This window comes from Capricornis sumatraensis, chromosome 11, assembly GCF_032405125.1.
Source record: "Capricornis sumatraensis isolate serow.1 chromosome 11, serow.2, whole genome shotgun sequence".
In the NCBI taxonomy this organism is placed as follows: Eukaryota; Metazoa; Chordata; class Mammalia; order Artiodactyla; family Bovidae; genus Capricornis; species Capricornis sumatraensis.
Window position 1 is genome coordinate 28225059 of NC_091079.1, and position 23702 is coordinate 28248760.

The 23702-nt window shown below is 46.4% G+C and overlaps 2 protein-coding genes across 2 annotated transcripts in view; one reads left to right on the top strand and one right to left on the bottom strand.

Annotated features, from left to right (window-relative positions):
- The first annotated feature begins 2543 nt into the window (after positions 1 to 2543).
- Positions 2544 to 23702, top strand: part of KCNQ3 (potassium voltage-gated channel subfamily Q member 3) — a 291169-nt gene continuing 270010 nt past the window's right edge. The window contains exon 1 of the mRNA XM_068983814.1: positions 2544 to 2929. Within this exon, the coding sequence (XP_068839915.1) occupies positions 2544 to 2929 (386 nt within the window). The remainder of the gene's footprint in view (positions 2930 to 23702) is intronic.
- On the bottom strand, positions 14014 to 14437 carry LOC138088667 (cytochrome c oxidase subunit 6C-like). Its single transcript, XM_068984014.1, has one exon. It carries the CDS (start codon positions 14381 to 14383, stop codon positions 14159 to 14161), a length of 225 nt encoding a protein of 74 aa, XP_068840115.1. The 5' UTR covers positions 14384 to 14437; the 3' UTR covers positions 14014 to 14158.

Sequence of the window (23702 nt, forward strand, 5' to 3'; positions counted from 1 at the left end):
CCATTCATAGAGTCCCGTTTCCATCTACCAGTTCATGTAATCTTCACAAAACTCACCCCATAGCCCACTGACCAAGGAACAAGTTTTCTTCACTGGGTTTTCATGACTTCTTTTATATAAAGTTCTCATATTAGAAACACTTTCTGGACAAACTATTCTGTTGCACCAAGCAGTTTATTTTTGTGCCTGTACAACACCATTTTAAGGGCTTCAGCCTTGTAGTATAGCTTAACTCCCCTTTTACTAAACTCCCTTCTTGAAACTCCAGCCTTCTTGGTTCTAAGAATTTTGAGGCTCTTGCCTCTGACAGTCATTCATATAGGTCCCCCCCCCCCCGCCCACCTCCTTCCTCACCCCATACATCCACTCCGTTTTCTTGCTGCCCCTCCCCCATCCCTTCTCCCCTCCCCCATCCCTTCTCCTCTCCCCCATCCCTTCTCCCTTCCCTCATCCTTTCTCCTTTTCCCCATGCTCTCTCTCCTCCAGGCCTCCTGCCCTCCTCTCTCTTTCACTCTCCTTTCCTCCAAGAGAATCCAGAGCCACAATTCACATGCAGGCCTTCTGATCACTCCATTCTATACTCTAGGGTTAGATCCTAGGCTTGACCTTGCTCACAGCCCCTCTCCTCCACCCAAGCCAGCTTACAAGAGGGAAAGAGGGGAAAACAAAGGAGGCACCAGGTACTTCCCAGGGGGCGCTAGTGGTAAAGAACTCGCCTGCCAAGGCAGGAGACTCAACAGACACTGGTTGGATCCCTGGGTCAGGAAGATCCCCTGGAGGAGGGCATGGCAACCCACTCCAGGATTCTTGCCTGGAGAATCCCATGGACAGAGGAGCCTGATGGGCTACAGTCCATTGGGTCACAAAGAGTCGGACACGACTGAACTGACTTAGCACGCAGCACAAGGTACCAGGGCAGCTGGAATGAAGGGTTTCCTCTAATGGTGGTGGGCACGGTGGGAGGGAGGGAGGGAGGGAGTTAGGTTCAAAGGGCAAGACCCTAGTGAATTGACAAGATATAGTCCACCCCATCCCCCCCCCCCCCCCCCAACTGAGGCCTCACCTTCCTCTTCACTCCCTGGAGCTCAGGAAGCTCAAGCCGCCCTTCACCTTCGCGCTTACTGTTCTGCTGCCTGGAAGGCACTTCTGGACATTGGCGTAGTCGCTCCAGCTTGCCATTTCACTTCACCTCGCCTCCAAAATATCTCCTCCACGGTGAGGCCTCCCAGGGACAGACAATTTAAAGAAATTCCCCGCTTCTAGCCCTGCACGCCTATTTTCTTTCCTCCTTGAATTACCAACAGAGGAAATTATGCCGGTCCCGTGTGTTTCGCCGTTATTGTTTTCCACTTTTCGAGAAGGCAAGCTCTCTGAGCACAAGGACCTCACGTGGGTTTAGTCACTGAATGAATGAGCAGAAACTCAAGAGAGGGAAAGACCTGCCAAGAGCACAAGTTAGGAGCGAAACCGATTCCCCGTGTCCTATTTCTTCGCCCTCTGCTCACGCTAGCTGGTGGAGGTGCCATTCAAGGGCCAGGGGCGTGAGAGCGGAACGAACCACAAACGGAGAGCCACGAGCATCGCTGCCCCCGAGCGGGTGGGGTCCCGGTTCGCTCCGCCTTGGGCACCCCAGCAACTTGGATTTTACTCCCCTAGCCAAGAAGCTGGGTTGGGAGGTGACTAGAAAAATCTGAAGATGCAATATCTGTAAAAAGAGACCAAGACCCCCCTCCCACCCTCCCCGTCCCTCCTGCTCTTTTCGTCTTTTCCCCCTACGCCCAGATCGGGGAAAGCCCCAACGCCCACGGGAGCGCGGGGAGTCCCGCACCGCGGCCGCAGCCGCGCGCACGGGCGATCCCGGGCCGCGGGGCGCGCGGGGTAGGGGCGCGGGGAGGGGCGGGGCGCCGCCGTGGGCCTCCGGCCGCGACGGGGCGGGACAATGGGGCCCCACCCCGGCGAGGGCGGGAGGGAGGCGGCGTGCGCTCGGCCCGCGGCGCGCTCGCTCGCCGCTGCTGCCGCCGCCGGAGCGAGGCTGAGGCTGGAGCGGGCGGGGAGGAGCGCGGGGGGGAGCGCGGAGGCGGGAGGAGGCGGCGGCGGCGGCGGCGCGTGTGGCGGGCGGGAGGGAGGGAGGGCGGCTGGCCCCGGGCTTGTAAATAAACTGCGATGCTGTCTCGGGCTCGCCGGCCCGGGTGCCGCCGCCGCCGCCGCCGCCCGGGAGCGCCGGTGCCGGGCCCCAGCCGCCGCGCGCCCTAGCGCCTCCGCGCCAGCCTTGCGCGCCCTCGCCCGCTTCCCGCAGCCCCCGGCCCGCGCCCCTCGGGGTCCCGCGGCGGAACCGCGCGGGATGTGACCCTTTCCCCGTGCCCCTCGGGGCCCCGCCTTAGCCTGCTTTTGGGAGGGGGGGCGGGTGGGGAGGGGCGCGCGGATCATGGCATTGGAGTTCCCGGGCTTGCAGCCGCCGCCGCCGCCTCTTCCACGCAGCCCGAGCGCCCCTTCTTCCCCGAGCAGCAGCGGAGAAGGCGAAGCGGCCGGCGGGGGCGAGGCAGATGGGGCTCAAGGCGCGCAGGCCGGCGGGGGCGGCTGGCGGCGGCGGCGACGGGGGCGGCGGAGGCGGCGGGGCCGCTAACCCGGCCGGAGGGGACGCGGCGGCGGCCGGCGACGAGGAGCGGAAAGTGGGGCTAGCGCCGGGCGACGTGGAGCAAGTCACCTTGGCGCTGGGAGCCGGAGCTGACAAAGACGGGACCCTGCTGCTGGAGGGCGGCGGCCGCGACGAGGGGCAGCGGAGGACCCCGCAGGGCATCGGGCTCCTGGCCAAGACGCCCCTGAGCCGCCCAGTCAAGAGGAACAACGCCAAGTACAGACGCATCCAAACTTTGATCTACGACGCCCTCGAGAGACCGCGGGGCTGGGCGCTGCTCTACCACGCGCTCGTGTGAGTACCGGGCCTCCCCGGGCGCCCCTCGGAGGCGGTGCGTGAGGTGGGGGGGGGGGGTTCGGGGTGCGAGTTGGAGCCGAGGACGGCTCTGGGGCTTTCAAGTCCAGGGGCGCCCGTCCACCGAATTGGAGAGCAGCCTGCCCTCTGCTGTGCATGCCTGTGTGTCTATGGGCCACTCTCAGGGTGTTGGACACCTGGTAGTTGAACCCCAGGGCTTAAAAAATCCACGCGTGGCTCCTCAGCTGATTTGGAGATCGAATTGGCACCTCCGTGTGCGCGCGCGGGTGCGCGTTTGTGGCACCATCTCCGGATGTTGGTACCCAAGCTTAAAAGAATTCTGTGGTTTTTCTTAATTAAAGAGGAGGTTAAACGGGATAAAGCGGATCCTCCCATGCGCTCTGTATTTCTACTCTGGGTGGGTCCCTTCTACTTGGGATCGCTGCTGAGTTTAGATGATACATCCTGCAGTTGGGATGGGAGTGGTACACTGCCCACAGAGGGGTGTGTGTGTGTGTGTGAGTGTGAGCGCGGCTATCGATTGCTTGCTTGTGCTACCCTTTTTCGGGCTCCATTCTGGTGTGGAAAGGAACGTGGTTTGCTCCATTTGGGGACTGAGGCTGGCCAACGTGCATCTTTTGGTGTTCTTTTTAAGGAAGTTAATGAAAGGGATGAGGGGGAAACTAAGATTCTCCAGCTCTAAGCCTGGAATGAGGGGTGGGGGCTTCACCTTGCCAGTCGATGAGGGCCAGAGATAATTTTGGCTGAAACATCTCCATAATTTGGTCTTATCATCCCCTCCACCTCAACTCCTTCCCGTCTCTTGCTGTGGCTGGGCCAGGGCAGAGGGAGTGTGAAGGGGCCTGGGCTGAAGCTTTGCGCCCAAGCACCCTTCCCCTGGAAAGAGTCTGTTTCTAGCTAGGATGTAAATGCGTGATGGGCAGGAAGATGGAACTTCTTTTGCGCCCAATGCTCTGGATAAAAAATCCTGCTGTGTTTGGGGAGGGGAGGATGACAGTGGTGGCTACTTTCCCAGAAGGGGAAGTCAGGGTTGTCAACATGCATCCCCCGCCCGACCCCGACCCCCACTCCCACCCCCGCCCCACCCGCGCCGGGCTGGCAGGGCACTTCCAGGTACCCCTTGCTTCCTGTCTGTGGCTTAGTCATTCTGATGGCTGCTCCTTAGGAAGCTGTGCCATTACCAGGGTTTTGGCGGGGAAATGACCAAGACCTTGACCCTTCTGCTGTGCTTTTAGCAGTGAATATTCCTCCCTGTCCTTCTCCAATTGACCGACGACTAATGGGTGGAAAGGAATTCAGGGAGCCTTGGAGTTAAACACTACCTGCCAATCTTCCTTGGTTGGAAAGGCAGTTCCAGATTTGACCACCAGGTGGGGGCCTCCGCACAGGACCTCAGGCTTGGCAACAGGTTTCATCCGAGAGGTTCCTGAAGCCTGCCTCAAACTGAGGCACCAACGGCATCCAACCAGGAATATGGGTTGTTTTTGTGTGTGTGTGTGTTGGGGGCGGGGGGGGGGGAAATCTAGCCTTTGGCATCCAGGTCTGCATGTATTTGCAGGTGTTAGTGAGAGAAAGCTTAGCAGTTGCTCTTCTGTTTGCTTTCATCAGTTGATAAAAAGGGATTAAAATACATTCACCTGTCTCTAGTGCTGTATTTAGTCAAATTGAACTGATGGTAATACTGGAATATGCGATAATAAGGCACACAAATTACTTGACTGCACACAAGCATGCACGACCTCACACGTCCTTTGGGCATAGATGGTGTTCTGCACATACTTGCTGACTTCTGAACCTGGGGTCCCACTGGAGTTTGTGGGCTCCTTCTTCCTTCACCTTTCCCAGCCAGCACTCTTGCCCCATCTTGGACATTCTGGGGAGGGGATAGCTAAGGCCCGATTTTATCCTTCTCTAGAATTATTCCATCACTTGGAAGCAGGTTTGGGAATGCCTTTATGTAACCTCAAGTTTCCCAGAGAAGATCCAGGAAAATTTTACATTGTGGAAGAAAGAAGAATTGCATACCTAGCTAGGTACTTTTGCACATGCAAATTATTTATTTCATTTAATTCTTGCTGCAGTTTCATGATGTGGGAATTGTTACCTGTATTTGATGGATGAGAATATGGAAGCCAAAACAGATGGAACCACTTGTCCAGGGTCATGTGGTTGAGTTTCTGGAGCTCACATTTGAATGCTGGGGGTCATCTCTTGTTTCTAAGTTGGGATCCCAGTTATGACCCTCTGCCAACAATTTCGGGACTCTGGGAATTTCACGAGGCATCCCTGGGTGCCCCTTTGCCCCCTCGGTAACCGATGACTCTGTCATGTCTCTGCCTCCCCTTCCTAGCTCATGGTTGGCAAATGGCTGGAAATGGATCTGGAATTGAAGCAGGGGCTGCTCAAAGCCCAGGGAACTGCAGTGTTGGGGAGACAGAACGTGGCCTCCTTGGTGCCAGGATTGGAATTCTGATTAATTGGGCATTCCACAGTAAAACCCTGTAGGGTCGGGTTTGGGCTCCTGACACTTGAATTTCAGCTTGTTAGCAGAGGCATTGTACACCTTCCCTCCTGCTGAGGAGCAAGCCCAGTCAAGTGAACAAAACCAAACCTTTCATTGATGATTCAGGATTTTGCAAGGCACTGAAATTCCTGCTTTAAAGCAGCCATTATCTTATTCTGGGCGGTGGTTAATGGCACAGGAGAGCCAAGATACTGGGCTAATCGTGGTCTCACAGACTAGTGCATGCTTAAAAAAAGCAAACAAACTCAAAAATGAACCAGACCCATGAGATGTGATTTCTTGCTTCTATCCTAAAGGCAGAGAATATAGCAAATGTGAACATCGGAGACCCTCCACCCCCATCCCACCGCCCCTGCTCCCCTTGTCTTAAATGCCCATCCCTTGCTTTCTCCTGGCTATTCGCTTTTACCCTGGCTGAGTTCTTGGGTCACCTCTGGGGAAGTTTCTCCCTGACCCGCCAGCTGGTTAGAATGGCCCGTCCTTGGCAGCATCCTAACCGTAAGATTCTGCACCGGACTGATCTGCTTGCTCATCTCCCCCACACGGACTGAGAGCTCCTTTGAGGAGGAACTGCATTGTTCCTTAGCAACCTCAGTCCCCCGCAGGCTTGCTGGGCTCCTGGTGGATACCCAGTAAGCATTTGCTGAATGGATGAGTGAAAGAATGCTCTCAGGCTCACTGAGACTTTGTTCTGCATGGTGTATGTGACTGTCTTCACAGCAATAATAAGTGGTCAGCATCGTGGAAGGTCAATGATGAGAACTGCGCTCAGAAGTTCTAAGGTGGACAAGGGGTAAAGGCAAAGGTCGGAGACCACACTCTGAGCTCAGCAAGGCTGATCTCTTTTCTGTATCTTAAGCTGCATGGCTGAAAAGGATTCCAATGTTGTAGAAAATGGGCTGGACTTGAAGTTCACCTCTGGACTCTGGCTTCGGTCTCTAAGCGAAGAGACCTGCATGAGCCAGGTTGGGCAAGACCCATAAATTGGGGATGATCACACTGCCCCATCACCAGGTGGGTTTTTAGGCTAAAGAAAGTAGGGTCTATGAATGAAATGAGCCTACTAGTAGGCATGAAGCATTTATTAGTTGATTCTGAACTAGAATCTCCTTATAAGTCATACCCTTCTGCCACTGTGGCTGTCTGGGGACTCCTGCTTCCGGGCCTGTTAGTGGGAAGTTGCTGGCTTCATCTTGGCATCCTGCTGTCCTGCCTCTCCCAGACCAGTGGGGGTGACCAGTCACCCACCTGTTGACAGACCAAGGGGAAGTGCTCATAAGAGAGGCAGGCACACTGATCGCATTCTGAGGTGGATTGGCCCCAAGGCTGAGAGGTGGGGCTCTCGGACCCGGCAGCTGCTCTGGAAGGTAAAGAAGGGCCTGGCTGGTGGACTTAGTGTATTAACTAAAGGATCTGCAGTCCTCAAGGTGGAGGAGAGACGCTGGCCTCTCACCTAGACCCCTCATTAGTAAGGAAGAGTCTTCGCAAGTCTTTGAAGTAAGAGAAACTTAATTTCCCAAGCTTGCTTTGCTGGTATGGTCTTGGGAAAGTTGCTGGATCTCCGAGTTTCAATTTCTTCATCTAAAAAATGTGATCAGTATAGACTCTTCTGGAGCTAAGAGCACCTTACATAGAAGAAATGCTCGATAATAGTCATTTGTGTTATTAATGTTACTCAGTCAATATAAATGCCTTCTCTGTGCCTGGCATTCTTCTAGACATTGGGATTATAGCAGTAAACAAAATCCAGCAAAACAAAACAGTCTAATCTCTGCCCCTATAGAACATACAGTCTAATAATATGTTAGTAATATTTTAATATAATTTAATAATAATGTTAGTATTAGCAGCCATCTCAGAGCTTGGCCATCTGGTCAACCTTCCATCCCAGGCAGAAGGAGTCCGTTCAACAGCACCTCCACCAATGCTACAACTTACTAATTCATTACTGATGGGACTTTCTTTTTCTTTTCTAGACAATGCTGGATTCAGTTCTCTCAACTATTGTGTTTCTCTGCCTCTGTTCATCTCATTCTCCTCTTTTTCTGCCTCCATGTATGTCATTCTTTCTCATTTCCCACAAAGTGTTGGTCTTATTCACCACCTCAGTTCATCCTCACTTTTTTTCTTACCCTACTAATTTCCCCTTTGCATTTTCTTCTTCAGTTTTGTCAGTTTCCTTCTCATTATTGAGAACCAAGAATTTTGAGTTCTCATTCTTTCTTAAAAATTTTATTTTACTGTGATAAGAACACTTACCATGAAATCTACCCTCTTAACAAATGTTTAAGTGTACAAAATGTTGTTGATGACTGTAGGTACAGGGTTGTACAGCTGATCGCTCACCTTGCTTAACTGACACTTAATGCCTATTGGCTGCTGCTGCTGCTGCTGCTAAGTCACTTCGGTCATGTCTGACTCTGTGTGACCCCATAGACGGCAGCCCACCAGGCTCCCCCGTCCCTGGGATTCTCCAGGCAAGAACACTGGAGTGGGCTGCCTGTTGGCTGGTCACCCTCTATTCCTCCCTCCCTCCAGCTCCTAGTAACCACCGTATCACCCTTTCACTCCCTGAATTTGACTATTTTAGATCCTCATGTAAGCAGACTCTTGCAGTGCTTGTCATTCTGTGAATGTCTTATTTCATTTAGCGTAATGCCCTCAAGGCCCATCTGTGTTGTCACATACTGCAGAATCCCCTTAAGACTGAATGGTATTCCATTTTCTTTATTCATTCATCTGTGGATGGACATTTAGGATGTTTCCATACCTTGGCTGATGTGAATAGCATTTCAAGAAGCATAGAAGTGCTAATATCTCTGAGATCCTGATAATAATATTTTGAGTAAATACTCAGAAGTGGGGCTGCTGAATCACATGGTAGTTCAATTTTTAATTTTTGAGGAACTTCCATGTTGCTTTCCAGCTGCACCATTTTGCTTTTCCACCAGCACTGTTTGTTGTTGTCACTAAGTCATGTGTGACTCTTTGTGATCTCATGGACCCCAGGGACTGTGGCAATCAAGGCTTCCCTGTCCTTCACTATCGCCAGGGGTTTGCTCAAACTTATGACCCTGAGTTTGTTCAAACTCATGCTTCCCAGGTGGCTCAGATGGTAAAGAATCTGCCTGCAGTATAGGAGACCCAGATTTGATCCCTGGGTCAGGAAGATCCTCAGAGAAGGGAATGGCTACCCATTCCAGTATTCTTTCCTGGAGAATTCCATGGACAGAGGAGCCTGTCACAGAGTCAGACCTGACTGAGTGACTGACACTTTCACTTTCCAACAATATATAAGGCTTGCTATTTCTCCACATCCTCACGAATACTTGCTGTGTCTTGTTTTTTGTGATAATAGTCATCTTGACAGATTTGAGGTGATCTATATTGTATCATTCTTTCTCATTGGTCAGAGCATGGTCTTTGGAGTCAGACATGGGTTTGCTGTTTCCTTGCTTTGTGACCTAGAGCAATTTGCTCAACTTTCTTGGATTTCAGTTTCTTTATTTCTGATATGTAGATAATAATGCCTGCCCCTCAGGGTTGCTGTGAAATTTAATCAAGGTGATAATATTAAAATCCCTAAACATTGCATTGTGTTGATTTGCAACCTCAGGTGAAACCTGAAATTGGTCGAGTACATGGATGGCAAGGAGAGACCCAAGAAAAAAGCAAGCCACTCTGGATGAGTAGGTGTTGGGCTTAAGAATCAGAGAACTTTTATATGAGGCTTGTCATGGGCAGCAAGAGAGGTAGATATTTACACTGCCTTCCAGCATCTTAAAGGTTTATATAGAGGCCTTCGTGGGATACAGTAACATACACCATCCAGATGGTTTCAACAACACACGCTCACTCAAGACTGCACCCTTCAACATGCTCCCGCTGTGGGAACAGTGGGCAGAGGATACAGTCCCAGCACTAGAGGGATAAGGAGCCAGCTCATGGGTCACATCCTCTCCATGACCCCCACCAGCACCATGGTAGACTTCTGTAAATGTTGTTTCTTTCTTGCTTCTCCTCTCAACCGTATTTAATCTGCCTTCTTCTTGCACCCTCCCCCCAAATCCATGGCCCCCTTCCCTTTCTAATAATCTCATTTGATTTTTCATTTTATGAACTCCTTGATTTCTTCCTGACTCTCTTTTTTATGACACTGTCAAACTGTTCAAGCGGAGTGAAGAAGCCGAGGGGTGGACACAGCAACCCACAGCATCAGATCTCTGAGAAGCCATGAGACTGTATGCTGGGAACAACAAGGACCACAGGTACACCAGGTTCACTTTCTAGGAAACAGGCTAACATCAAGCGTCTGTTCATGCTTGAAGAGAAGGTGCCCAGTATCTCCCTTTCATAAATCAATGACAGATGCTCAGAAGTTATGTGACTTACCCAGGATCTTGAAACTAAGGTGGCAGAGTTGGGATCACACAGGAGGCCTCCACCCACTAGGTGGCGCTCTATTCACCATGTTATGATTCTCCTCTCTGGAAGGAAGGCGGTGCACCTAGAAAGGTATCGACACTCTCCGTTTCAGAGTGAGGCACTTTAGAGCTGCGTTTCTGGAAAGTTCCCAGGGAAAACCAGTGCAGCTGGTCTGTAGCCCACACTTTGAGTAACAAGGCTTCTCAGACTTTGATATAAGTGTGCATCAACTAGGCATGAAGGTGGGTGGTGGTGGTTTAGTCGTGAAGTGTCCGATTCTTGTGACCCCGTGGACTGTAGCCCACCAGGCTCCTCTGTCCGTGGAATTTCCCAGGCAAGAATACTGGAGTGGGTTGCCATTTCCTTCTACAGGGGACCGTAAGAGAGATCTGGCAGATTCCACCTGAACCAAAACCATCCAACTTGTATGTAATGAGGGCAACTGACCCTACCTTTCTCCTGAATAATTCAGTGGAAATTTACAACATACCTGCAGTCATGCCTAAACTGACCTGAAACTAATCATGAAGAAATAACAGACAAAGTCAAATGGTGGGACACCCTGCAAGATATTTGGCATGGTCTCTTCCAAAGGGTCTGTATCATGAGAACAAACAAAAATGAGGAAAACGTTCTGTTTAAGGAAACTGAACGCACATGACAGCCAGGTGCAATGCTTGACAGTCAACAAGTGGACTACATCAGACTTCAGCACCGCAAAGGAAGAGATCAACCAAATGAAAAGGCAACTATGATAATGGAGAAAATATTTGCAACCATGTATTTGATAAGGATAAAATCCAAAATATATAAAGAATTCGTACAACTCTATAGCAAGAAAGCAAATACTCTGATTTTAGAAATGGGCAGAGAATCTGAATAGGTATTTTTCCAAGAAGATATATAGATGGCACATGAAAAGGTGCTCAGCATCACCGAGCAACAGGGGAATGCAAATTAAAAATGCAGTGAGATACCACCTCACACCTGTCAGAATGGTTATCATCAAAAAGACAAGAAATAGAAAGTGTTGGTGAGGATGTGGAGAAAAGGGATCCCTTATGCACTGTTGGTGGGAATGTAAACTGGTGCAGCCACTATGGAGAACAGCATGGAGATTCCTCAAAAACTTAAAAATAGAGCTACCATATGCTCCAGCAATCCCACTTCTGGATATATATATCCAAAGGAGATGAAATCAGTATCTTGAAGAGCTATTTGCAGTCCCATGTTCTTGCAGTATTATTTACAATAGGCAAGATACGGAAGCAACTTGAGTGCCCATTGATGGATGAATGGATAAAGAAAATGTGATATATACATGAGATGGAATATTTTCCAGCCATAAAAAGAAGGAAATCTTGCTATTTGTAGCAACATGGATGAATCATGAGGGCATTACGCTAAGAGACATACGTCAGAGACAAGTACTGTATTATCTCACTTATAAATGCAATATGAGAGACAGCAAAAGAGACACAGATGTATAGAACAGTCTTTTGGACTCCGTGGGAGAGGGAGAGGAGAGGGTGGGATGATTTAGGAGAATGGCATTGAAACGTGTAATATCATATAAGAAACAAATCGCCTGTCTAGGTTCAATGCAGGATACAGGATGCTTGGGGCTGGTGCACTGGGATGACCCAGAGGGATGGTATGGGGAAGGAGGTGGGAGGGGGGTTCAGGATTGGAAACACGTGTACACCCATGGTGGATTCATGTTGATGTATGGCAAAACCAATACAGTATTGTAAAGTAATTAGCCTCCAATTAAAATAAATAAATTTAAATTAAACTAAAAATAAAAAAAAATTAAAAAATTGAAAGCACTGGAGATCAGATTGGTGGTTGTTGGGGGCAACCAATTGGTGGTGGTACAGGAAATGGATTAAGATGGTTAAGGGGTAAAGACTTTTACTTATAAGATGATAGGTTCTGGGTTCTAATGAACAGCGTGGTGACTGTATTTAAAAATAACTCTGTTGTATAGTTGAAAGTTGCTAAAGAGAACAGATCCTAACACTTCTCACCAAAAAATAATGAGTAAATAAACTGTGTAAGGTGTTGGTTGTGTTTATGTGTTTGTTGCAGTTATCATTTCATAAGATACATGTGTATTTCATCATCATATTGTGTACCTTAAATGTACACAATGTTAAATGTCCATTGTATATGAATAAAGCTGGAAAAAACACAAGCCAATGCAATTCATGATTCTCGATTGGACCCTGAATTTAAAAAATAAATAACAATAAAATAGTATAGGGACAATTAAGAAAATTTGAACATGGAGTCCACATTAGATGACATTGTATCAGTTCAGTTCAGTTGCTCAGTTTTGTCTGACTCTGCGACCTCATGGACTGCAGCACGCCAGGCTCTCCTCTCCATCACCAACTCCCGGAGCTTGCTCAAACTCATGTCCATCGAGTCGGTGATGCCATCCAACCATCTCATCCTCTGTCATCCCCTTCTCTTCCTGCCTTCAATCTTTTCCCAGCATCAGGGTCTTTTCCAATGAGTCAGTTCTTCACATCAGGTGGCCAAAGTATTGGAGCTTCGGCTTCAGCATCAGTCCTTCCAGTGAAGAATCAGAGTTGATTTCCTTTAGGATTGACTGGTTGGATCTCCTTGCAGTCCAAGGGACTCTCAAGAGTGTTCTCCAAGCCCACAGTTCAAAAGCATCAGTTCTTTGGTGCTCAGTTTTCTTTATAGTCCAACTCTCACATCCATACATGACTACTGGAAAAACCATAGCCTTGACTAGACGCACCTTTGTTGGCAAAGTAATGTCTCTGCTTTTTAATATGCTGTCTAGGTTGGTCTTAGCTTTCCTTCCAAGGAGCAAGTGTCTTTTAATTTCATGGCTGCTGTCACCATCTGTAGTGATTTGGGAGCCCCCCAAAATAAAGTCTCTCACTGTTTCTATTGTTTTCCCATCTGTTTGCCATGAAGTGATGGACTGGATGCCATGATCTTCGTTTTCTGAAAGTTGAGTTTTAAGCCAACTTTTTCACTCTCCTTTTTCACTTTCATCAAGAGACTCTTTAGTTCTTCTTCACTTTCTGCCATAAGGGTGGTGTCATCTGTGTATCTGAGGTTATTGATATTTCTCTTGGCAATCTTGATTCCAGCTTGTGCTTCATCCAGCTTGGCACTTCACATGATGTACTCTGCATATAAGTTAAATAAGCAGGGTGATGATATACAGCCTTGATGTACTCCTTTCCCAATTTGGAACCAGTCCGTTGTTCCATGTCTGTTTCTAACTGTTGTTTCTTGACACATACAGATTTCTCAGGAGGCAGGTCAGGTGGTCTGGTATTCCTGTCTCTTTAAGAATTTTACAGTTTGTTGTGATCCAAACAGTCAAAGGCTTTGATGCAGTCAATAAAGCAGACTAAGATGTTTTTCTGGAGCTCTCTTGCTTTTTCGATGATCCAACAGATGTTGGCAATTTGACCTCTGGTTTCTCTGCCTTTTCTAAATCCAGTTTGGAAGTTCTTGGTTCATGTATTGTTGAAGTCTCAATTGGATACATTTGAGAAGACTGTTGGAGAATTTTGAGCATTACTTTGCTAGCATGTGAGAGAGTGCAGTTGTGTGGTGGTTTGAACATTCTTTGGCATTGCCTTTCTTTGGGATTGGAATGAAAACTGACCTTTTCCAGTCTTGTGACCACTGCTGAATTTTCCAAATTTTCTGGCATATTGAGTGCAGAATATTCACAGCATCATATTTTAGGATTTGAAATAGCTCAACTGGAATTCCATCACCTCCACTGACTTTGTTCATAGTGATGCTTCCTAAGACCCACTTGATTTTTTTTTTTTTTAAGTCCAAAGACATTTTATTTGAAAGACAGTCTGTTCCTTTTAAGAGCCCACAATATATATAGTCATGTAGGTTCATGCAGACCCTTTAAACCCATGGCCCAGGCAGTATCTCAGTGAAATGGACAAAATGTGAGAAGAGTCAAAAATGTCCTAGAACAGTAAAAATTTTAATCAATATTTAAAGTTACCTTTATAAGACTCATAAAGTTAAAAATCCCTGACCAATTCTAATACAAGTACCCCAAACGCTACATGTCGGTAAGAATAACTGAACAAAGACTTAACTGTCCACAGTATTTGTCAGTTGTTTATTTATTGAGAGACTATTTCTCACCCCAGAGAGTCACAGTTTCATAGTTCAGGAGCACAGCAAGTGACAAACTTCCAAGGAATTCAACCCAAAGAGGTTCTTTATATTCCAAATCACTTTGCACTCTGAAAGATACCAGCCTTCCTCATCTCCTCAAAATCTTTCATGGAATCATAATTTCTGTAGAAGTCTGCATATGCCTTCTTTCTTTTCTCAGCCACAGCCAACTTATAGAAAGTTGCAAACCCCAGGGAGACCACGAATGCTCCAACAATATGAAATCGCAGACGTTTGGCCAGGAGGCCACGCATCTGAGGTTTTGCCAAAGCAGTGGACATGGCAGTTTTTCTTCTCGACGGCTCAACCGCGACGTCCTCTCAGGCTGATGGAGAAATGGACCCCACTTGATTTTGAATTTCAGGATCTCTGGCTCTAGATGAGTGATCACACCATTGTGGTTATCTGGGTTATGAAGATCTTTTTTTATCTACTTCTGTTTATTCTTGGCACCTGTTCTTAATATCTTCTGCTTCTGTTAGGTCCATACCATTTCTGTCCTTTATTGTGCCCGTCTTTGCATGAAATGCTCCCTTGGTATCTCTAATTTTCTTGAAGTGATCTCTAGTCTTTCCCATTCTATTGTTTTCCTCTATTTCTTTGCACTGATGACTGAGGAAGGCTTTCTCGTCTCTCCTTGCTATTCTTTGGAACTCTGCATTCAAATGACTATATGTTTCCTTTTCTTCTGTGCCTTTAGTGTCTCTTCTTTTCTCAGCTATTTGTAAGGCATCCTCAGACAACCATTTTGCCTTTCTGCAGGTCTTCTTCTTGGGGATGGTTTTGATCCTTGCCTCTTGTACAATGTCATGAACCTCTGCCCGTAGCTCTTCAGGTACTCTGTCTATCAGATCTAATCCCTTGAATCTGTTTGTCACTTCCACTGTATAATTGTAAGGGATTTGATTTAGGTCATACCTGAATGGTCTACCTTCTTTAATTTCCCTACCTTCTTTAATTTCAGTCTGAATTTGGCAATCAGGAGTTCATGATCTGAGTCACAGTCAACCCCAGTCTTTTTTTGCTTAATGTGTACAGCTGCTCCATCTTTGGCTGCAAAGAATATAATCAATCTGATTTTGGTATTGATCATCTGGTGATGTCCGTGTGTGGAGTCTTCTCCTGTGTTGTTGGAAGAGGGTGTTTGCTATGACCAGTGCATTCTCTTGGCAAAACTCTGTTAGCCTTTGCCCTGCTTCATTTTGTATGCCAAGGCCAAATTTGCCTGTTATTCCTGGTATCTCTTGACATCCTACTTTTGCATTCCAATCCCCTATAATGAAAAGGACATCTTTTTTGGGTGTTAGTTCTAGAAGGTCTTGTAGGTCTTCATAGAACTGTTCAACTTCAGCTTCTTCAGCATTACTGGACAGGGCATAGACTTGGATTACCATGATATTGAATGGTTTGCCTTGGAAATGAACAGAGATCATTCTGTCGTTTTTGAGATTGCACCCAAGTACTGCCTTTTGGACTCTTTTGTTGACTAGGAGGGCTACTCCATTTCTTCTAAGGGATTCTTGCCCACAGTAGTATATATAATGGTCATCTGAATTAAATTTGCCGATTCTATTCTATTTTAGATCACTGATTCCTAAAATGTTGATGTTCACTCTTGCCATCTCCAGTTTGGCCACTGCCGGTTCACCTTGCTTCATGGACGTAACATTTCAGGACATCAAATTTGCACATTATATATCCAAATTTAATTTCTTGAGTGTGATAATTTCTTTGTGGTTATGCAGATGAATTTTTTTTAAGAGGTGCCTGCTGTAATATCCAGTGGTGAAGTGTTGTGGTATCTGCAACTTGCTTTCAGGTAGTTCAGCACACATGCAGACTATGTAAATGTGTGTGTGTGTGCACAGTTCATGTGCACACAGGGGAAGAGAGAGAAGGAGGCCGACAGGATGAAGATAATTACCATAGGAAAATCTAGGAAATATGTATATATGTGTGGGTTATATTTCCTTCCTAATTAACAATTTTTGACAAAAAGTGAAAAATACTTTAATTTTTGAAACAAAAGACCAAACACCCACAGACTGCACAAAGCACGTACATGAATCCGGATGAAGGTTCCACCCCAGAAAGCGATACCATTGTTCTGAAGGCATCAGACATCATTGTAAAGTGATTCTGTTTTGGAGTCAGACCTGAAAACCTTTAATTGAGTTGAACAGGCTTTCCCAGATTCACAGATTCTGTATAGACAGTTCCTCAAATTTCCTCTCCACTTTTGGCTTTTTAAAAAAAATAATAATTTTTTAAATTAAAAAATGTTTATTGAATATAGTTGATTTATAGTATTGTGTTAGCTTCAGATGTGCAGCAAAGTGGTTTGATTATACATACGTGCTGTGCTGTGCTTAGTCACTCAGTTGTGTCCAACTCTTTGCAACCCCACCAAGTGCCTCTGTCCATGGGGATTCTCCAGGCAAGAATCCTAAGAATACTGGAGTGGGTTGCCATACCCTTCTCCAGTGATCTTCCCTACACAGGGATCGAACCCAGGTCTCCTGCACTGCAGGTAGATTCTTTACCCTCTGAGCCACCAGGAAAGCCCAGGAATATTGGAGTGGGTAGTCTATCCCTTCTCCAGTGGATCTTCCTGACCCAGGAATTGAACTGGGATCTCCTGCATTGCAGGCGGATTCTTTACCAACTGAGCTACCAGGGAAGCCCTTATACATACATACTCAGGTTCTTCTCCCTTACAAAATATGAGTATAGTTTCATGTCTTTGTCTAGGTGATGGGAAGCTTCCAGTAGAAAGGAGCAGATGAGCGTGCTGTGGCCGTTCATTTCAAGGCCACACATACCTACTGAAGTGCCAAGCTTTGTAAAAGCCAGAACACTGAGGGAGATGAGCCATGTATAATTCTTCCCCTGCGGAGACAGAGACTGGAAACAGCTCAGTGTAAATAGTCCAGCAAATGCAGTGATGGGATGCAGATGAGGAATCCAGACATGCAGAATGGGGAAGGGACTGTGGTCTCCTGTGCTAAGGGAGACTTCTCCAAAGGAGGTATAAGCAGTAGGGAGGAGATGAAAGAACCTGCTGATAGTCCTGTTGACTCATCTCCCCCTTCTGCTTGGAGGACAGAAGGCTACCTTCAGTTAAATCGAATACTGAATTACTATTCTTGCATTATTTGGAGGCTCCCTCTTTCATCTGTAGTCATTAAAAATATTCCATTGATGTCTAAAATGTTCATAAATCAAGTGTGACCCTATGGTATTTTGCTGAGAATCAAAGTCCTGCTCTCTTTCTCTTTTTAGCTTGGGTTTTGAAGTTTTGACAGAATGAAAGCAAAATTCATCACGTCTTGGACCACAGAGCAGTGTGAAGGAAAGCAAGGAAAATATCTTCAAAGGTGGATTGAATGAAACCTATTTTAGACACTGTGACATGCAGTTTTGGTGTGGGGTGGCCAGAGAAGACTGTGAGTTTGTTAGAAGTGTGTTGGGCATGTTGTTTGAAGAGCTGCCTTAACTGTGTGATTCAGATGCCTCCCTTATCTCATAATCTGAAGATACTTTCTGTATAGGATTGATGTGGCAGTGTATGAGGGAGCACTTTGGAAAGTACAGGGGGTGTGCATTCTGAGGTAGCATCTTCCTAAAGCTGCATGTGGAGCAGACAGGTCCTACAGCTGGGTTTGGAGCATTTTCCCTGGGACGGATTTGCTGCATTTCTGTCTGTGTTGCCTCACCTGAACATTGCTGCATGTGTTAATCAGGAACCCATCAATGGTTTGACTTAGCATGTGTACTGCAGGGATGTTGGCTTCCCTAGGATGACCACCTTTTAGGAGAATGAAGAGGATGCGGTTTGGAGATGACAAGACTGAAGTCGGAGATGACAAGACAGCAGTCCACACCACTTTGGCAGGTGTCATAGGACCTAAAACAGACCCATCCAATTGTACCCTGTTGGGTGGGACTTTTCATTCAAGCCATAGAGAAGTTTGTCTGAAATGTTTTTTTTTGAGAGAATAAAATGGGTTATAACTTGGGAACAAGATTGCTTCTTGCATACAGTTCATGAAAAATGAGAGTCAGTACTGATGGAGTTGGCTCATGGGACTTCCTGTACATAAGCCCTGCTTGGCTTCCTCCTGATGTGGGCTTCTGTCCAGGCTGATGTCCTCAGGTGGGGATCTCCTCTTCCTCCTCTCCGTCCTCCTCTCCTTCAAAAGATACGACATCATCTGGACCCTGTAAGAGTGTAACAGTCCAGTTTGTTATTGTTGTTCAGTCACCCTGTGTGTGTGTGTGTGAAAGTCACTCAGTCGTGTCCAACTCTTTGCCACCCCAAGGACTATACACTTCTTGGAATTCTTCAGGCCAGAATACTGGAGTGGGTTGCCTTTCCCTTCTCCAAGGGATCTTCCCAACCCAGGGATTGAACCGAGTTCTCCCACATTGCAGGCAGATTCTTTACCAGCTGCGCCACACTAAGTCATGTCTAACTCCTCACGATCCCATGGCTCGCAGCACGCCAGGCTCCCCTGTCCTTCACTATCTCCCAGAGTTTGCTCAGGTTCATGTCCATTGAGTTGGTGATGCTGTCTAACCATCTCATCCTCTGCCGCCCTCTTCTTTTGCCTTCATTCTTTCCCAGCATCAGTCTTTTCCACTGAGCTCTTCACAACAGTTGGCCAAAGTAATGGAGCTTTAGCAACATTCCTTACAATGAACACTCGGGATTGATTTCCTTGGGGCATATTAAACGAATATATTGATAATAAGCATCTACGCCACGTAGTTTATTGTATTCCCTCTTGGACAATCCTATCAGGACACTTGCTTTAGAAGTGTCTGTTAGCAAGGCCCTTCTTACAAATTTGCCAAATCTGCTTTTCATAAGCCAGTGTTATATCTGGAGTTTCTTTTTTTTTTTTTTTAACTTTTTTATGTGGACCATTTTTAAAGTGTTTTTTAATTCGTTACAATATTGTTTCTGTTTCGGCTTTTCAGGGGTGAGGTATGTGTGATCTTAGCTTCCCAGCTAGGACTCGAACCCACATCCTCCGCACTGGAAGGTGAGGTCTTAGCCACTGGAGCACCGTGGAAGGCCCCTTGGAGTTTCTTTGCCATTAGATTCTTTATAAACCTGCCATAGCAGTTCAAGTCCAATTCTATCTTTATGGATATCTTGTGTGGGGGATGGGGTGAAATATTATCTAACATGACTTGAAAATATTGAGCCATTCCAGGCCCTCTGTACTAATGGAAAATCACTCAGCGCTATCACTCTATATATCTCCCCACTCCTTCCCGTTCCTAAAACCCCAGCTTCCACTTTATCTCACCCCATGCAGATCAGTTTCAGATGCTTCTCCACCTACAGTGAGGTCAGTCCAGGAAATGAAACCTTACAAGTCAGCAAGTCTAATCAAATTAATCAGTAGGTAGTTACTTAAGGGAAGTTCGTGAGAGGTTTGGACCTGGAGACAGGCACTTGGCAGATGACACAAATCAGAGGCGATCAGAATTATAGAGAGGTGCAGGGCAGCGAGAAGCACGCCCAAGGCCACTTTGATGGCAAAGGGAGAACTTGAACTCAGATCTCCGTCTTTCAAGGCTGGCTTCTGCTCAGCCACACCAGTTTCCTTCGTGGTCCTCCAGTGGCTGTGTAGTGATGGAGAGGTGTTACCCACAGTGGGATTTCTTTCGGTTGCACTGTCTTGTGATCTGGATCAAAAACAGTAAGTCCCCTACATACCCGTTCCATTCTGAGAGTGTGTTTGTAAGTCCAGTTTGTTTATAAGTCCAACTAAGTTAGTCTAGGTACCTGTATAGTTACCTAATTACCTAATTACCCTATCTGGCCAACTAACACAATTGGCTATGTAGTACTGTATTGTAATAGGTATATAATACTTTTCACACGAGTAATATATAAAAAATAAACATTTTTAATCTTACTGTGCAGTATCTTGAAAAGTACAGTAGTACAACACAATAGCTGGCATACAGGGGCATGTTTGCATCTTTGAAAGATCGCAACTTGAAGGTTTATATGTAGGGGGCTTACTGTAAACAGGAGAAAGAATAAAGCCAAGTGCAGACTAATCAGGCATTCCTTCACAGGCCTCTTGCCAAGGAAGGCTTCTCTTCCCGTTGAAATTCCCAATGCCTCCCTCCCCTTTATTTCACCCCTGCCCACCCTCCCACCCCCAAATCCACCCCTTTTCCAAGAGTCATAGAAAATACTCTCTGATCTCCCTTGAGCCCAGCGTTGAATTGGGACATTCAAAACCCATCATATCAATCATAACTAATGTTTTTATCCACCTGGGTTGTTATACTGTCATCTGTGGCGCAGCACCATCATCTGGTCCATTCATGGAAACCTGATCTATTGTCATTAATAACAGTCACTGACGTTTATAGGCTTATTTCCCTGTGCCATTTTGGGTTAAGCGCTCTTGATGGCTTTTCTGAGGTGTGCCTGAGAGCCCAGTCCCCAGGAGACCAAAGCTCTCACCCTGAGCCCTGGGTTAATTTGCTCTGCGGTCTCCAACAAGTCCTTGTACTTCTAATAGCCTCAGTGATTCATCTGATGAATGGCCCTCAAATTCCCAGCCCTACACATGATTGAAAGGATTAAATGAATGAGTTCATGGATGTACTCAGCAAAGGCTAACACTGCATCTTACTTTGTGTCCTTCCAGAAACTCCCTGAGGCAAGGTGCTCAGTACAAGTGGTTTATTTAACGCAGGGTTGTGCAGTCTTGTTTTCATTATCTCCCCTTTGAAGAGTCTTCTTGGACATTTTTTCCCCCGATTGTCCCACCAATGATAGAGTCGGACACGACTGAGCGACTGAACCGAACCAACACTGTGTATCTCTTTATGTACTGTATGAATTTCTGGGCTCCCTATATAAAAAGAGTATGATTTTTTTCCCCAGCCCCACTTTCTAGGAATCAATTTTTCCCCCTTAGAGGCACTACCACCTCTATTGAGAATGTATGATTTAGGAGATATTCCAAGAAAAATTGGAAAAATATTGGGCTGGCCAAGAAGTTTGTTTGGATTTTTCTGTAAGATGTTACAGAATGTTACAGAATAAACTTAGAATGAACTTTTTGGGCAACCCAGTAAGTAAAATTGGAGCATGTGGGGGAAATAAGACATGAAAGAGCTTTAAGGAGACTGTAAAGATGCATTTATCAAGCAGGTTACCATGGGGGTTAATTAAAGCTGGTCCTCCCAGGGAACCTTGGAATGCAGCATAGAACAGTGGAGAATTATCAGCAGACTCCATCCATCATTGGCTCAGGGCTTATCCCAGGGGTATTACCTCTCAGAAAAAGCCCTGAGACAAAAATGGGAGTGTTTGCCAAAGGTATTTGTTTGCAGAAGGTCACCTTTGGCAGGTGCTGGGAACCGGTGCTGAGGAGGGGGTGGGAGGGGCATTGACAGTAATTACTGTACACTGTCTCATTCTTAAGTGAGGGAAATATTGGAACTTGAGGCTCACAAATGTTTCTGTGTTTTTTGCATTGGTTCTTAAGTAAAGGAAGTCTTGTGGCCTAAGGGTCATGGTAATTCTGTAGTGTTTTTCCCCCTCATTAATTTTTCATTTAAGAAAGTCAGGAGAAAAGAATGGAAATAAAAGTATTTGTAAATGTGTTGATTCATGTGTGCTCAGCCATATCTGACTCTTTGCAACCCCATGTACTATAGCCTGCCAGGCTCCTCTGTCCATGGACGTTTCCAGGCCAGAATGCTGGAGTGGGTTACCATTTCCTTCTCCAGGGCATCTTCCCAATCCAGGGATAGAACCTGTGTCTCCTGCATAAAGCAGATTCTTTATTGCTGAATCACCTGGGCAACCCACATTGATTCAGTGCTTGGTATCCAATGATAGCTAAGCTTTTTGACCTCTTACTGTATGTAGGATTGTAGAGTTCTCACCATGAAACCTGATTTCCTTGGGTTGGGAAGATCTCCTGGAGAAGGAAATGGCAAGCCACTCCAGTATTCTTGCCTGGAGAATTCCATGGACAGAGGAGCCTGGCAGGCTACAGTCCGCGGGGTTGCAAAGAGTCAGACACGACTGAGTGACTGAACACACACCATGAAACTAGGTCATTATCCTTTGGGGGATGGGACTCCATCCTTGTTGAAATTCTAGTGTGTTCACATTTTAGTAATTTTCCCCAAATAAAACGGAGAGTCGTTTTAAATAAGCACAGGGAACTTTAGTCCTGCTGACACTATCATTTGAAGTGACTTTTTAATACTTTCAAAGAATGAAGAGTCTTACTAATATATAATGTGAGAAACATTAGCACTTTCAAAACAAGATTAAAATAGGTGTTCTGGTTGCTCTTGCACACGCATCTTCTGTTGAGAAGATGGCAGGGGCTTGGTTGTGAAGGGCGGTGCTGTGACTTCCACCGTTTGCCTCAGTTCTGGTTTCCTGGGAAAGTAATTAGCATCCACCTTCGGATTCCAGAATGTTAATAGGAATGTTGAGATTTCATCTTGAATTCCTCTAGGAATTAGGTGCCATGGTTTCAATACCTTATTTGGTTGGGAAGAAATCTCACTGGAAAATCTTCATCCTTTTTGTTTAACATGCTGTCCCTCAGTTTTGTCTGACTCTTTTGTGACCCCGTGGACTGTAGCCCACCAGGCTCCTCTGTCCATGGAATTTCCCAGGCAAGAGTACTGGAATGGGTTGCCATTTCCTTCTCCAGGAGATCTTCCTGACCCAGGGATTGAACCTGAGTCTCCTGCATTGCAGGTGGATTTTTTTACCACGAGCCACCAGGGAAGCCCTTTGAACATATTGCCTCCAAATATCCATCTGCTCAGCAAATTCAAGGTATTCTTTTTTATTTAATATGTATTTGGTTTCACCAGGTCTTGGTTGCAGCAGGCAGGATCTTCAGTTGTGGTATGTGAACTCTTAGTTGCAGCATCTCCGTGACCAGGGATAAAAACCGAGGCCCCTGCATCGAGCGTGCAGAGTCTTAGCCACTGGACCACCAGGGAAGTCCCTAGCTCAAGGTATTCTGACTCATCATTCAGCTGACATTGACTTCAGACCTAGAAGATGCCCGACCTTGGACTAAGAATAGGGGATACAGGCATGAATAAATTAGTTCCTGCCCTTTCTGTCCATGGCCAACTAGGTAAATACATAACCGCAGGGTGGTGTAATACTCTAATATATGCATATGCCGAGTCTATGTAAAGCTCAAGTAAAATTGTCAGTCTTGTTTAAATGAGTCAGGGCAAATTTCCATCAACAAGAAGTAGATTTCATCATACATATAGGGTTGAAGATGGTGTTTTAAGGATATGCAACCCTGATCATAACTGTGTCACATGTTTAGAAATCAGAGGTCTGATTTATTCTCACACTGAAAGAAAGATAGCCTTCTAGGTGGCTCCGTGGTAAAGAATCTGCCTGCCAGTACAGTGGGTTTGATTCCTAGGTTGGAAAGATCCCCCGGAGGAGGAAATGGCAGCCCACTCCAGTATTCTTATGTGGGACATCCCATGGACAGGGGAGCCTGCTGAGCTACAGCCCATGGGGTTGCAAAAATCAGACACGACTGAGTGACCAAGCAC